The sequence below is a fragment of the Podarcis erhardii genome, assembly GCF_964252035.2.
Source record: "Podarcis erhardii genome assembly, chromosome: 4".
Classification (NCBI taxonomy): Eukaryota; Metazoa; Chordata; class Lepidosauria; order Squamata; family Lacertidae; genus Podarcis; species Podarcis erhardii.
Genome location: NC_138508.1, coordinates 1,795,186 through 1,810,005, shown reverse-complemented (window position 1 = coordinate 1,810,005; position 14,820 = coordinate 1,795,186). Strand labels below are relative to the sequence as shown.

Genomic DNA, 14,820 nt, shown 5'->3' with positions numbered 1-14,820 from the left:
ACCCGGGAAGGTTCTGGGATGCCGCCCATTGTTGGCGAAAAACGGCGTCACCCCCGTGGACGCGTGCTTCGTGTTGTTGTAGGCAAACTCGGCCAACGGTTGATAGTCCACCCAGGTCGAGGGCTGCTGGTTTGCGTAGCATCTCAGGTACTGCTGCATAATGGCGTTGACTCTCTCCGCCTGCCCGTTGGTCTGCGGGTGTCGCGCCGACGCCAGGCTGACCTTGACGTTCAGGAAACCCATCAGCTTTTGCCAGAAGTTGGATATGAACTGGCGCCCCCTGTCGGACAGGATGGACCGTGGCAGGCCGTGCACCTTGAACACGTGGTCTATAAACAGCTTGGCGGTCTGCTCGGCTGTAGCCACCTTCGCGCAAGGAATGAAGTGGGCCATCTTGGTGAACAAGTCTACTACCACAAGTACTGCCGTCTTGCCCCTCGAGCTGGGCAGATCTGTGACAAAGTCCAGGGCCACCCTCTCCCATGGTTCGAATGGTGTCTGTAGCGGTTCCAACAGGCCTGCCGGCGGCTGGTGTACTGGCTTGGCCCTTTGGCAGGTGTCGCACCTATTGACGTATTCCGCGACATCCCCTCTCATCTTGGGCCACCAAAAGTCTCTGGCTACTAAGTCCACCGTCTTCTCCTTGCCGAAGTGTCCTGCGCTGGGCGCGTCGTGCATCTGTTGTAGGACTTTCGCTCGGAGGTTGTCTCCCGGTACATAGAGGGCTCCTTTGCGGATGAGCAGGCCGTCGCGTATTTGGAAGTCGCCGTCCCTCGCCGTGCCGCTACGGACCTCCTCCATCTTGGCTCGCGCGAAGGAGTCCGTCTGCAGCGCGCGCCGCACTGCGTCCAGGTCCACCGTGGCTGACGCGCATGCCCACGCCTTCGGTGCGAACATGTGCTTGGCCGCCGCCGGTGCCTCTTCCTCGAGATACTGCGGTTTCCTGGACAGCGCGTCCGCCATGATGTTGTTGTTTCCAGGGATGTATTCTATTCTGAAGTCGAAATCTGCAAAGAACTCCGCCCAGCGGATGTGTCTCTGGTTCAGGAACCTCGCCGTGCGCCAGTACTCCAAGTTTTTATGGTCTGTACGGACCTGCACTGTGTGTTTGGCTCCGACGAGGAAGTGCCGCCACGCCTTGAAGGCTGCATGTATGGCCAGCAACTCCCTGTCCCAGATGGTGTAGTTCTGCTCCAACTTGCTGAGTTTTCTGGAGTAGAAAGCGCACGGCCTCCAGTCCCCCTGGTGGTCTTGCTGCAACAGGACGGCCCCGACGGCCCTGTCTGAGGCGTCCGTCTCCACCCTCATGGGCCTGCTGGGGTTCACGTGTAGCAGTTGTTCTTCGGACGCGAAGAGATTCTTGAGCTTTTGAAAGGACTGCTCTGCCTGCTCCGTCCAGATGAATTTCTTCTTCTTGGAACTGAGGGTGTCAGTGATGGCCGCTGTCTGCATGGCGAAACCTTTGATGAACTTGCGATAAAAGTTGGCAAAGCCGACAAACCTCTGGACTTCCTTCCGATTGCGTGGGCTCTTCCAGTCCAGCACTGCACGTACCTTGGTACTGTCCATGGCGAGTCCCTTGTCGGACAGTTTGTAGCCCAGGAAGTCCACCTCCGTCTTGTCGAACTGGCACTTCTCCAGCTTGGCATAAAGCCTGTGCTCCCGCAGCCGTTGCAGGACCTCCCTGACATCCCTCTCGTGAGCCTCCGGCGACTCCGAGAAGATGAGGATGTCGTCCAGGAAGCAGACGCACTTCTTGTAGAGAAGACCCGCCAAGACATGATGCATGAATGCTTGAAAGCAGTGGGAGCCATTTTGTAATCCAAAAGGCATAACTCTATACTCATAGGTGCCCAGCGGCGTAAACATGGCCGTTTTCCACTCGTCACCTTCGCGCACGCGAATGAGATTGTACGCTCCCCGCAGATCCAACTTGGTAAAGATGCGACCCTTCCTCACCGTCGCCAGCAGGTCATTGATCTTGGGCATAGGGAAGGCTGAGGGCTTGGTCTTCTGGTTTAAGACGCGAAAGTCCACGACCAGCCTCTTCTGGGGCGTGTCCCGTTTCTTTACAAAAAATACGGGACTGCCCCCCACCGCCTTGGACTCTCGGATGAATCCCCGCTTCAAGTTGTGATCTATGAACTCCCTGAGCTCCTGCAATTCATCCTCCGACATGGAATATAGTTTCCCCGTCGGGAGCGTCGCCCCCGGCAGGAGGTCAATCTTGCAGTCGTAGGGTCTGTGGGGAGGCAGCTTGTCCGCTTCTTTCTCGCAGAAGACCTCCAAAAACTCTTTGTACTTGTTAGGTACTGCTTGCAGGATGCCCAAGTTCAGCTGTGGTCCATCCTCCTGCCCCTCATCTTCCAGGTCAGCCAGGATGCAGTGTTCTGCGCAGTAGGAGGAGCCGAAGGTTAGTTGACGCTGGTACCAAGCTAATGCCGGGCTGTGCCTATCCAGCCAACTCATGCCCAACACTATGGGCGTGTCTGACAAGCGGGTGACGTTGAAGCTGATGACTTCGCGGTGATTACCAATGCGCATCACCATTGGCGGCGTCTGCTGTAGCACTTGCCCTCCCAGTAGCTCCCTGCCGTCCACCGTGACGACGTTCAGAGGTACCGTCGCTGGCAGAAGGGCTATGCCATGTTGCTGGATGAACTCCATGCCTATAAAATCTGCATTGCTCCCAGAATCAATGGAAATGGGGACTTCCACGGTGAGCCCATTTGGGAGCTGGAGGGATGCGGTGAGCTGCACCACTGGTTTGGGCGGGAGGGGGTCTGTGGGCTGTAAGATGCCTGGGGACTGCTTCACTGATACGTCTGGCTGGGCCCCAGTGGCTCCACTTCCAGCCAGACAGTGCCGTTTCCCTGCTGTGGTGCAGTCTGCTGAACTGATTCTGTTACTGTTGCTGAGGCTGCAGTGTGCTTGTGGATCCTCCGGGGACACTCTTTCGCCATGTGTTGAGCACTGTCGCAGATGTAGCACTTCCTGGTCCCTCTAGGAGGCTTCATTTTGACTGCTCCCGGCGTTAGGGCTCCGGCTGGGGACTGAGCCTTAGCACCACCTATCTCCATCGGCTCCTCTCCCTCTCCCAGCGGAGGCATGGATCGAGCGCGCGCCGCTTCCTTGGGAAAGGGGGGCGGTCCTCTCGCTGGCGTGCGTCCCCAATGCCCTTCCTCCTTGTCCCAAGGGCGTCCTTCCAGCCTAACCCCCATCGTGAGTGCCCTCTCCACAACGTCTTTGGTGGTCTGGGGTCTCTCCCCCCTTGCAATTTCGTCTTTTACAGCTCCATTCAGCCCTTCCCAGAAAAGGTCTCTGACTGCAGCTGAATCTTTTTCCCATCCCAGCGCATTCACCAATCCAAAGAAGCGGGAATGATACTCCCTCACCGTGGCTCTCCCTTGTTTCAGCCCATGTATCTGTTTTCTGGCGATATCAATGTCTATTGTTGATAAAAAACACAAATCCATGGCTTTAATGAAGGCATCCGCACTTCGGAGCGCCGGATCCTTATCTCTCCACAGATTGCGCAGCCACACTTTAGCTTCTCCATGCAAATGAGATAATATAAATCCCACCCTCTCCTGCTCATCTCTAAAGTCTTTATCCAGCAATTGCAGCACAAACAGCACGTCTGCTCGGAAGTTAGGGTACTGCTGCAAATTCCCATCGAAATGAGACACAAGGCTGCCCCCTCTCTTCCCCAGCCCAATCCCCTCTGGCTTTGGGGGGGTGCCCCTGCTTTGTAAGCGCTTCCAACCTGGCTTGTAGATCCTTGCAGGCAGCAGCTGCTTCGTCTTCCCTCCTCCTAGAAGCGAGTATCTCCTCGTTGAGTCGCGTCACTGCATTTTGCAGGGCTGCCATTTGCTGTTCGGTAGTCATCTTGCCTTGCTTTTGTGAGCTCGTTAAGCACCAATCTTCGCCCCTCGCTGCGAGGTTCTTGGTGAAAGAAGGTGAGGGGACTTACTGTCAGGTCTGCCTCTAGATCCCAGCTCACAGAGGACCAACGCCCGGTGGATATAATATACAAAGTCTTTATTGAAGTTTAGTTTCCATTTCAAAGCTCTGGGCGCGCAGACCCACGTCTCGACGCTAGACCGGCTAAGTCCCCTCTGACTCACTGCTCCTCCCACACCAGTTTAAGATCCTCGCCCGGCTCCACCTCCTACGCTGTTCTTTCCTTCGCTGGGTCCTTCTGCCCTCTGGGGTCTCCTCCTTCCTGGACTCCTCTGACGCTGACCCCCCTTGGTCTCCCCTTCCTTCCGGCGGGCTTTAGGACCTGGCTCCCTACCCGGGCTCCCTGCTGTGCCGCTCGCCTGTACATTTGAACTTGGCGCGCGCGCCCAGCCGGTAACCTTCCTCCTGACCGTTTCCCCGCTTCCTGATGTGGGCGTGACCAAACCTGACTCCTCTCCTCCCGCTGGTGGTGAGAGCACTGGTCCCGATTCCTGGGACTCCCCCTCCCCACTGCGCTCTGGTGGGGAAGCTGGTCCTGATTTCCAACTGCTGCTCAGGGACTCCCCGCTGGCCCCTTCCTCCTGGGGCTTCCCCCCTGGAACCCCCCTCGCCCTGGCCATCGGCGCTCCCTTCTGTGAGTCCTCCGATTCGCTGGAGAGGCTTGTGGAATAACTCTTTCCACTGTCACTGCCTGCTCCCCCCTCGTACTCCTCCTCCTCACTCTCCATTTGCTCCCCCTCCTGTGTCTCTCCTTCTGAACCCCTGACAATTATTATTATGGGTTTAACAATTGAGGGACCTTGGAGTGTAGGACAGGACTCTGCCCCAGGGAGCTTACATTCAGGTTTCACAGCATGGGGAGGGAAAAGCAGAGGGAGAGTCGCAAGTGACAGGCCCCTGCATGAGTTTATTTTCTCTGGTAAAATTCCAAAACAAGCAAACTTCAAACCTAAGAAAACATCAACAACTGTGGTCGGCCCTCACGCATGTTCACTTCATCAGCCTGAAGGTGGAAATAAGAGCAGCGAAAGGGACAGGAGGGACCACATTGTGTAGCATCTTGACGGATTCTGAGACTTTCAGACAGAAAAGAAAAGAAATTCATTGCGCATATTTCTTAATGAGCTGGTTGTATGCAAAATCGAGGATTAAATTTGGTGTAATGTGAATGGTGGGTGGTGCTAGAAGATTGGCAGTGTTAGGGGGGAGTGTATATTATATATTTATACAAAAAAACAACAACAACAACCCTAGGTGTTTCATCTTCTGTCAGGAGTGTGGGAATGTTCAGGGGTGTAGGAGAGGATATATTGACTAATCATATCCTTATCCAACTTGTGTTAACAAGTTCCCAAAATATCAGCAGAGTGAGAAGTTCCTGGCCAGAACAAAACACACTGGGGTTAAATACCACTACATAGGCCAGATGATCAAGGATGGACTTGTGGAACTATCCTACTGCAGCACCCAAGAGATGACTGCTGACATCCTGACGAAACCCCTGCCAAGAGAGAGTTTCCAGAATCTACGTGTCAAGCTGGGACTCTGGGTGGTTGAATAAAGTTGTTTATGTTTTGTGTATGTTGTATTGCCTGAGAAGGGGGATGTGGGATGTAAACACAGGAGCAGTCAATGACAACATTCCTAGAGTGTACATGTTAGAACATGGGGAGGGATGTCTGTCTAGCAAGCAGGTAAACTTCCTGGGGACGGACTTCCTCCGCATGTGACCAGAGCTGGGTGTGGCTTCACCTGTGCAAGTAAATGATAAAAGCACAGGGCAGGCAGCCATCTCTCTCTCTCTGCCATCTTCCTTCGATGAGGAAACATCTAAGGATGCCCTCTTGGCTCCCAGCCAAGAGAGGAGATAAGAACTATCTTGCCTCTCTCATCTTCATCTTCTGAAGGAGCAACATGCTCTCTTGGCTCTCAGCCAAGAGAGGACAGTACTATCTTCCTATAAAATAGATTAAGAGTGTATTTTACCTTTTTTAAGCTGTCTGCCTTCTGGGATCATATTGTGAACAGAACGTGAGTAAACTCTTTTATACTTTTATAAAGACTCGTGTCTTGTATTTTAAGAGGGAACAAAAGGGGAAATTACCAGAGTAATTATTATAGAGGTTCTAGCGAACCTGTGCAAGCTTTACCGTTGCGAACTTAAAGGGAAATGTCTATAAACTCTGCTGATATTTTGGGAACTTGTTAGCACAAGTTGGATTAGGATATAATTAGTCAATATATCCTCTCCTGCACCCCTGAACATTCCCACAAGGAGCTTGTTCTACACTCGAGTAGGACCCTGGTAGAGACACATGCCCGACTGGCATGTTCCCTCCTTCCTGGTCAATCGTTCCAGAGCTTCAAAAGCTTTCTTCAGCCCAAACATCACAGTGACCGATGCCAACTGACAATCGGCACACTTAGGGCTTTGCAGAGTCTTCGCAGCTTGTGTAACAGAGCTCAGAAACTCAGCATTTTGGCTAATCTACTTTATTTACATATAAACAGACAGGGAGCACTGCAACATGGCTCCCTCTCTCTCTAGCATCAGACAGCAAAGAGAAAAAGAACAATAGTCCCACTTCAAAGAACACAGTATCACAAACATCCTGTCTCCGTCACTTCCCACTCTGTGGAGTCAAAACATACACCGTCATGTGATAGACAAAAATCCCATGACTGTAATCATGGAGCAGGAATTCTAACAGTCCACACTAGTGAGGCTGAGTTGTTGGTTACTGCGGCCAGAGGTCAAACAGCCATGTTCAAGGCAAAATAAAACCTAAAGTAGGTATTCAAAGCAACGTAATTAAAAGGGAACTAAAATATTGTTACGTGCCACCCCAGTCTCCAAGCGGTGCACGACTCCAAGGGTTTCTGCTCTGCTGTGTTTTATTGACCTCCCTTAGGAATGTTTCATTAAAGATAATTGTTTAAGATCATTGTTTTGCTAAATGTCCTCTGTATACTTGCCATTCCTTTGCAATGTCTTATTCTAAAATATTGTTTTGAGTTTCGGGTGGGTGGCTTAGCCCGTGTGATGCTGGAGAGAGTCCCTTCTAATTCCCATGTTTCCTGTGTGGGTATGATTAGTTTATTACAAGTTCAGCCATTATTTATCAAAGGAATCTTCTGCCCATGGTTTGTAAGCCAAACCAGGGAGGCTTGAATTTCTTCAAAAACCCCAAGTTTATGGAGGTGGAATAAAATTGGACGAAAGCGTGTAAAAAAAATTACGGTAATCCTTTGCTGGAGGAGCCAGGCACCTTTCTGGGCCAGCGAATGGCCTGAGGGTGCAAGGAAGGCGCTTGCTCTGCACCCGAGGACACCTGGCTGGCAGCCAGAAGGACAAAAGCCACAGGGGGAGCGGCTGCTTCCAAGCCTGCGACGGGGGGGTGGGGGGAGAACCTCGCCTCTGCTTCGTCTGGGAGACAGCGATTTCCATCCCGGCTCACAAACCCCCCAAAATAAATTAACGGACGGCCGCAGATCATGCCCTTTCATGCCCTTTCGATACCCTCGGAATATTAGGGGAGACCTGCCCCTTTCCCCCATTGATCTCCCCTGGGACCCGCAAAAGGCAACTTGCCCCCCTGGCGTTTTACTTTGGATCTGTTTGTTTGATGTTTCAATGAAGTTGGTAAACTCTTTTCATGTGTGGGTCATCCACACAGCCAGTGTGGTGTAGTGGTTAAGAGCGGTAGTCTCGTAATCTGGGGAACCGGGTTCGTGTCTCCGCTCCTCCACATGCAGCTGCTGGGTGACCTTGGGCCAGTCACACTTCCTTGAAGTCTCTCAGCCCCACTCACCTCACAGAGTGTTTGTTGTGGGGGAGGAAGGGAAAGGAGAATGTTAGCTGCTTTGAGACTCCTTAAAGGGAGTGAAAGGTGGGATATCAAATCCAAACTCTTCTTCTTCTCTTCTTCTCTCCCCACAACAGATCCCACAATGCATTCAACAGATGGAGGCTGAATTCTGACAAGAAAGAAGTATTGTTTTGGGGGGACATAGGCTGTCCCCCCCTAGTCCTGAACGGACACCCTAGTCCTGAATGGGGTAACTGTGCCCCTAAAGGACCAGGTGCACAGCCTGGGAGTCATTTTGGACTCACAGCTGTCCATGGAAGTGTAGGTCAATTCTGTGTCCAGGGCAGCTGTATATCAGCTCCACAATTCAAAGTGTTGGTGCTGACCTTTCAACCCCTAAACCGCCTCGGTCCAGTATATCTGAAGGAGCGTCTCCTTCCCCATCATTCTGCCCAGACACTGAGGTCCAGCTCCGAGGGCCTTCTGGTGGTTCCCTCACTGTGAGAGGTGAGGTTACAGGGAACCAGGCAGAGGGCCTTCTTGGTAGTGGCCCCTGCCCTGTGGAATGCCCTCCCATAAGGGGTCAAGGAAATAAACACGCTGAAGCTGACGGGGTCCACGTGGAGCAGTTCACTCAACTTGGAAAAGGTCTCCTTGACCTTGTTGAGGTCTATTGATTGTGAAGGGGAAGACGATCAACACGCTGGAAGGAAGGAAGGAAGGAAGGGGAAAGGTAGAGGCACGGATGATTATTATCCAGGTGGAAAGAGGAGCTCCTGCCCAACCTGCTTAGAGAGGCAACCAGCGGGACTTCCGGTCGGCGCCAGCGTTTGATGGCGGTCCTAGCCTCAAGCTCCGAGGCAGGACTGCTCCGTAAGTTCGGGTCTTACCCGCTACGGCAAGCGGGGGACCCCTAAAATCACAGGCGCTGAAGCCTGTGAGCAAGGAGATTCGGTGGGCACCTTTGCGCCCCCCCGGCATCGTGAAAGAGCCTTTTTAAAGGCTCCGGAGCGGCATCGGGGTGAGCGCGGTGCTGAGGATCGCTACCCAGCTTACGGAGTGAAGCCGCGTCGCCATTAACGGAGAGCGCCGATTCCTTTCTGAAATCAACGATTGGCAACAACAATACCCGTGAGTAAGACTGCAAAAGTAAGACGGGACTTAAAAAATTTAGAAGATTTGGCTGAAAACGGGAAGGCAAAATTAAGGAAGTCAGCCTCCCGGAACTGCATGATTAATGGAGCAATGAAAAGACTAAGCTGTGTTTAAATGGACTTTCCTTTTAACTCTTATTAAACCAGACATCGAAAGGATCTCCCCCCTGTTGTGCAGGAGAAGGGGGGGAGGAAACAGAATTAATTTAACCTGCAAAAGAAAGGGATAAGGAATAAAAAACCTCTGCTGCTGATACTTCTGGCCAGGCTGCCGGAGCAGCGATCGCCTGAAAAAAGGAACTGTCAAGTGAGCTGTCAAAGGACAGCGGCTACAAAATAAGACTTATTTTGAAACATACTCGGGACTTTGGTGGATTACAATTTTAACAGTAAAGTGCTACAAACTAAAGACTTTTAATGGGACTTTTGCCTTTGGACTTTCTGTTTCTTTGTTCTGGGTGCCTTTGGACGGTTACAATTTCCTCCTCTAGAGGGCTTTAGTTACATTACGGAGTATCCAGTGGGATTTTCCACTTGCAACTTTCCTGTGTGAATGACCTTGAGTTATGAGCAACCCGCCAGAAGAGATTTCAACAAGAAGTAAAACAAAGCAGGCTCAAAAACAAGCTCAAAAAAGAGGCTCCTTATCAGGAGCAGCAGCTGCACAAGAAAAAATAACAGCAGCATCAATGGAGTCAATGACACAGGCCCTGCTTAAAATAAATCAGTCACTAGAAGTACTTACCAAGCAATCTGCAGAACTCACTAAACAGTCTACAGAGAACTCAAAGAAATTGACGGAGTTGACAACAAGACTAGACCTGAATACAACAACAATTTCATCTAATACAGATTCTATAAACCGTTTGGTTCAAGAATCTACGGAAACAAGGAGAATAGCTGAGAGTGCTAGGTCCACTGCTGAAGAAACCAAAGGAAAGTTTGCGCCTATTGTAAAAAAAGTACATGAACATGATTCAGCATTAGCCCTACTAGAACTGGAAAGGAAAAGTAAGAATCTGAAATTAAGACTGGTTCCAGAAGAGGAAGAGGACAAGCTCGGGGAATTCCTTACAGACAAATTTCAAGACTTCTGGAATGATGAGCTAGATGGAGAGGAAGATGAATTTATGATAACCTCAGCCTTTCGGATTGGCAGGAAGCAAGGGAAGAAGCCAAGAGATTGTTTAATTACCTTAGGATCAAAGGAACAAAGAGACAAAATATTGAACCTACATTTCCAGAAGGCCTTGGTCATTAAAAATTCTCAGATTCAAATCTTCAAGGATATTCCTAAATACTTTTTGGAGGTTAGATCTCAATTTAAAGAACTAGTTGATCTACTTAAGAAGAATAATATCCCATTCAGGTGGGAATTTCCACAAGGGCTGTCCTTTAGCTACAAAGGGAAGAAAATTAAAATAAAAACAAACCAGGATAAAGAGTTCTTTTTGGAAAGAAATCAAGAGGATCTTCAGAAAGGAACTGTCAGCGAGGAGGAAGTACCGGACATCTCAAATCTATCATTTGGACTGAACCGAGCACCGACCGAGGAGGAACAACAACTTGGTGCAGTCGGTGGAAGGTCTACCCAGTAACCAAAATGTCTCTGCAACTCTTCAGTTGGAACTGCAATGGTTTGAACCACCCTCGAAAAAGGGGCCAAGTATTTCATTTATTAAAGAAGGAACATCTAGACGTAATCTGTTTACAAGAAACTCACATTGCCAGGATACATAGAAAACTTTTAACAAACAAGAGATTAGGACAAGAATTTATATCATCAGATAGAGTCAAGAAAAGAGGAGTTGTGATTTATGTCAAGGAAAAATTTGAACCAAAATTGATCTTTAAGGATGACCAAGGAAGATACCTGGCAGTGGAAATCCAAATTTATGGAGAAAAAATATTGATTGTTGGAGTTTATGCACCAAATGAGGGGAAGGCTGAATTCTTCAAGAAGTTGCATGAGACTTTAATGGACTTTTTGGACTTTAAAATTATAATGATGGGTGACATGAATGGAGTTGTCTCTACAAACATGGATAAGGCCCAAAGACAAACAATATCTAATGACGGAAGACTACCAAAGACTTTTTTTGACCTGACTGACACTATGGATCTGATCGATATTTGGAGAACTAGGAACCCTCTGGAAAGGGAGGGGACTTTCTTCTCTGAAGCAAAAATGACATGGACTAGAATTGATCAAATATGGATTTCTAGTAATCTGGCATCAAAGGTTAAAAAAACAGAAATCTGCCCAAAGACCTGCTCTGACCACAATGCTGTCAAGATGGAAATGAAACTGACAACAGCTGGAACCTTTAGATGGAGAATGAATGACACTCTCTTTGGAGATGGGGAAATTTGCAAAAAGGCCCAAGAAACACTTAAAGACTACTTCGAGATCAATTTGAGATCAGACACAGAAAAAAGAATCATTTGGGACGCAAGTAAAGCCGTGATGCGTGGCTTCCTAATACAACAGAATTCAATAAAGAGGAAAAAGCAGAATGAGAAGAAAGAGAAAATTTGGAATCTAATAAAAGAAGGGGAGAAGAAATTGAGATCTAAGCCTAAATCCCAGGAGATATTAAGAGAAATAAAATTCTATCAAACACAATATATGGAATTGACGAACCAGGAAATAGAATGGAAAATTAAACAAATGAGACAAAAGACTTTTGAATCTGCAGATAAATGTGGGAAGCTACTGTCTTGGCAACTGAAAAAGAGACAAAAATTGAATACAGTGACATCACTCGAAGTAGATGGGAAGTCTATTAATAAACCAAATGAGATAAGTAATTGTTTTCAAAGTTTCTTTAAGAAATTATACAAACAAGGGCCAAAAAATGAACAGGAGATAGAAGAATTTATTGGAAAATACGGACTATCAAAAATCTCTGAAAACAACAGAAGGAGTTTAAACGAGAAAATTACAGATCAAGAAATAGAGAGTGCCATCCAGGATATGAAGCTGGGAAAATCACCAGGACCAGATGGATTAACTGCGAGATATTATAAAGTATTGAAGGATTGGTTAATACAACCATTGAAAGAAGTCTGCAATCAAATTTTGGAGGGGAAAAAGGCTCCCGAATCGTGGAAGGAAGCATTCATCTCACTTATACCAAAGACAGAAACTGAGAAACATCAAGTCAAGAATTACCGCCCTATATCACTTTTGAACGTGGATTATAAAATTTTTGCAGACATTCTAGCAAAAAGATTCAAAAAAGTGCTGTTAGAGGAGATTCACAGGGACCAAACAGGCTTTCTACCAGGCAGGCATTTGTCAGACAATGTGAGGAATATTATAGATATTCTAGAACTTTTGGAAACTGACATAAATAGAAAAGCTGTTTTGATTTTTGTGGATGCAGAGAAAGCCTTTGACAATATTTGTTGGAGCTTTATGAAGAGGAATCTCCAAGGAATGGGGGTAGGCAAGAACTTTGAAAATGGTATAAGTGCAATTTATTCTGAGCAAAAGGCCAAACTTATTGTAAATGGTATGGTTATGGATGAAATTCCAATAGAGAAAGGGACACGACAGGGATGCCCAATTTCCCCTCTATTGTTTATATCGGTACTGGAGGTTTTCCTTAACATGATTAGAAGAGACCAGCTGGTTAAAGGTATACAGGTCGGAACTAAACATTATAAGCTAAGAGCATTTGCAGATGACCTAGTTTTGACACTACAACAGCCAGAAACTAGTACAAAAAGAGTTTTGGAACTTATTGAAATATTTGGTCAGGTAGCAGGTTTTAAATTGAATAAACACAAGACAAAGGTGTTGGAAAAAAATCTCACGGTGGGGGAAAAAGATAGTTTTCAAAGAGAAACTGGTTTGGAAATTACTAAAAAGGTAAAATATCTGGGGGTGAACTTAACATCTAAGAATGTGAATTTATTTAAAGATAATTATGAGAAATGCTGGGCTGAAGTGAAGAAAGATTTCGATATATGGTCAAGACTGAGACTTTCCTTGTTAGGCCGAATTGCTGTAATTAAGATGAATGTATTGCCGAGATTGTTGTTTTTGTTCCAGACATTGCAAATTTTAGATAAGATGGACTGTTTCAAGAAGTGGCAGAAAGATATATCTAAATTTGTCTGGCAGGGCAAAAAACCCAGAATTAAATTTAAGATTTTGACTGATGCAAAGGATAGAGGGGGCTTTGCCCTGCCGGACTTAAAACTTTATTATGAAGCAGCAGCTTTTTGCTGGCTGAAACCATGGCTACTTCTTGAGAATACAGACATTCTGGACTTGGAAGGTTATGATAATAGTTTTGGTTGGCATGCATATTTATGGTATGACAAGGTAAAGGTACATAGAAATTTTAAAAATCATATTATTAGGAAAGCATTGTATAATGTATGGAATCGATATAAAGATTTGTTTGAAAGTAAAACCCCCAGGTGGCTGTCACCAATGGAAGCTAAGGCGGTAAAAAGATTGAACATGGATACAGACTGGCCAAAATATTGTGAAATTGTAGAATATGATGGTGAAAAGCTGAAACTACAGAGTTTTGAGAAATTGAAACCTAAAGTCCGAGACTGGTTACATTATTACCAGATTAATGAAACTTTTAAGCAGGACAGAAAACTAGGATTTCAGAAGGAGAGGTCAAAGTTAGAAACAGAATTGCTAGAACCCAATACTAAGAATTTGTCTAGAATGTATAATCTGCTGCTAAAATGGAACACACAAGATGAAACGGTTAAATCAGCCATGATTAAGTGGGCACAAGATATTGGTCATGATATTATGTTTGCTGACTGGGAGCAGTTATGGACCACAGGTATTAAATTTACGGCATGTAGTGCCCTGAAAGAGAACATAATGAAAATGATCTATAGGTGGTACATGACCCCAGTCAAGCTTGCAAAGATATATCATTTGCCCAATAACAATTGCTGGAAGTGTAATGAATGTGAAGGAACTTTTTATCACCTTTGGTGGACCTGCCCAAAGATTAAGGCCTACTGGGAAATGATCTATAATGAAATTAAGAAAATCCTTAAGTGGACATTTGTAAAGAAACCGGAGGCTTTTCTCTTGGGCATGGTCGGCCAATTGGTACCAAAGAAAGATAGGACCTTTTTTATGTACGCAACAACAGCAGCAAGAATCCTTTTGGCGAAGTATTGGAAGACTAAAGAACTACCTACTCTGGAAGAATGGCAGACCAAGGTGACTGAATTTATGGGACTGGCAGAGATGACCGGCAGAATCCGTGACCAGAAGAAAGAGACAGTGGAGGAGGACTGGAAAAAATTTAAAATCTATCTTAAAAATTGTTGTAAAATTTCGGAATGTTAAGATGTCAGGGGATTGGACACTAAGAATTACAGCTATAAATCGAAATTTATAAAGCAGAAACTCTTTTTAAAGAGAATTAAATATAAAAATGGGATGAAGAATTGCTAAAAATTTTGAAATTTGGATGCAGTGAAGGGGAGGTTTGGGGAAGTCGCATTATGTTTGTTTTGTTTTTTCTTTATGTTGTAAAATCAATAAAAATTATTATAAAAAAAAAAAAAAAATAGAGAGGCAACCAGCGCCTGGCCTTACCGGACAAGGATATCCCCACCAATGGCGGCCATGTTGACTTTGCTCCAGCAAGTGTTGATGAGCTGCTTCTCCTTTGCGGTCCAGTGCACAAAGATGGCTGGCTGTGGGCTGGGAGCTTCTCTCGGCTGCTGGAGAAAACCTTCTGGGCTGAGCTGGAGCTTCTTCCAGGGCTGGAGCCTTTTATGCCCTGGGCCAAAGCTCCTCCTCCAGGATTTAAAGAAGCTTCCTTGTTTCAGATTTGACCAAATAATGTCCTGCTTTTCCTTAGGACATCCCTATTTTCTCTGAGAAAGCCTGAAGG

General features: G+C 46.9%; 1 protein-coding gene and 1 long non-coding RNA gene across 7 annotated transcripts in view; one reads left to right on the top strand and one right to left on the bottom strand.

Moving 5' to 3' along the window:
- LOC309341332 overlaps window positions 1-14,820 on the top strand; it is a 61,853-nt gene that overhangs the window by 25,564 nt on the left and 21,469 nt on the right. The gene's annotated exons all lie outside the window — the stretch shown is intronic.
- The window catches only part of LOC309341251 (hemoglobin subunit beta-like), a 117,023-nt gene that overhangs the window by 84,768 nt on the left and 17,435 nt on the right, over window positions 1-14,820 (bottom strand). For 5 of the 6 annotated variants that reach the window (XR_014156165.1, XR_014156166.1, XR_014156167.1 and 2 more), the window contains one exon: window positions 14,520-14,658. Coding sequence is in view for 3 of the 6 variants with exons in the window: in XM_081860830.1 (XP_081716956.1) it covers window positions 14,520-14,658 (139 nt within the window). In the remaining 3 variants the exon portion in view is untranslated. Of the gene's footprint in view, window positions 1-14,519; window positions 14,801-14,820 lie in introns of those variants that run through there. The other variant, XM_081860831.1, reaches the window with a different exon arrangement.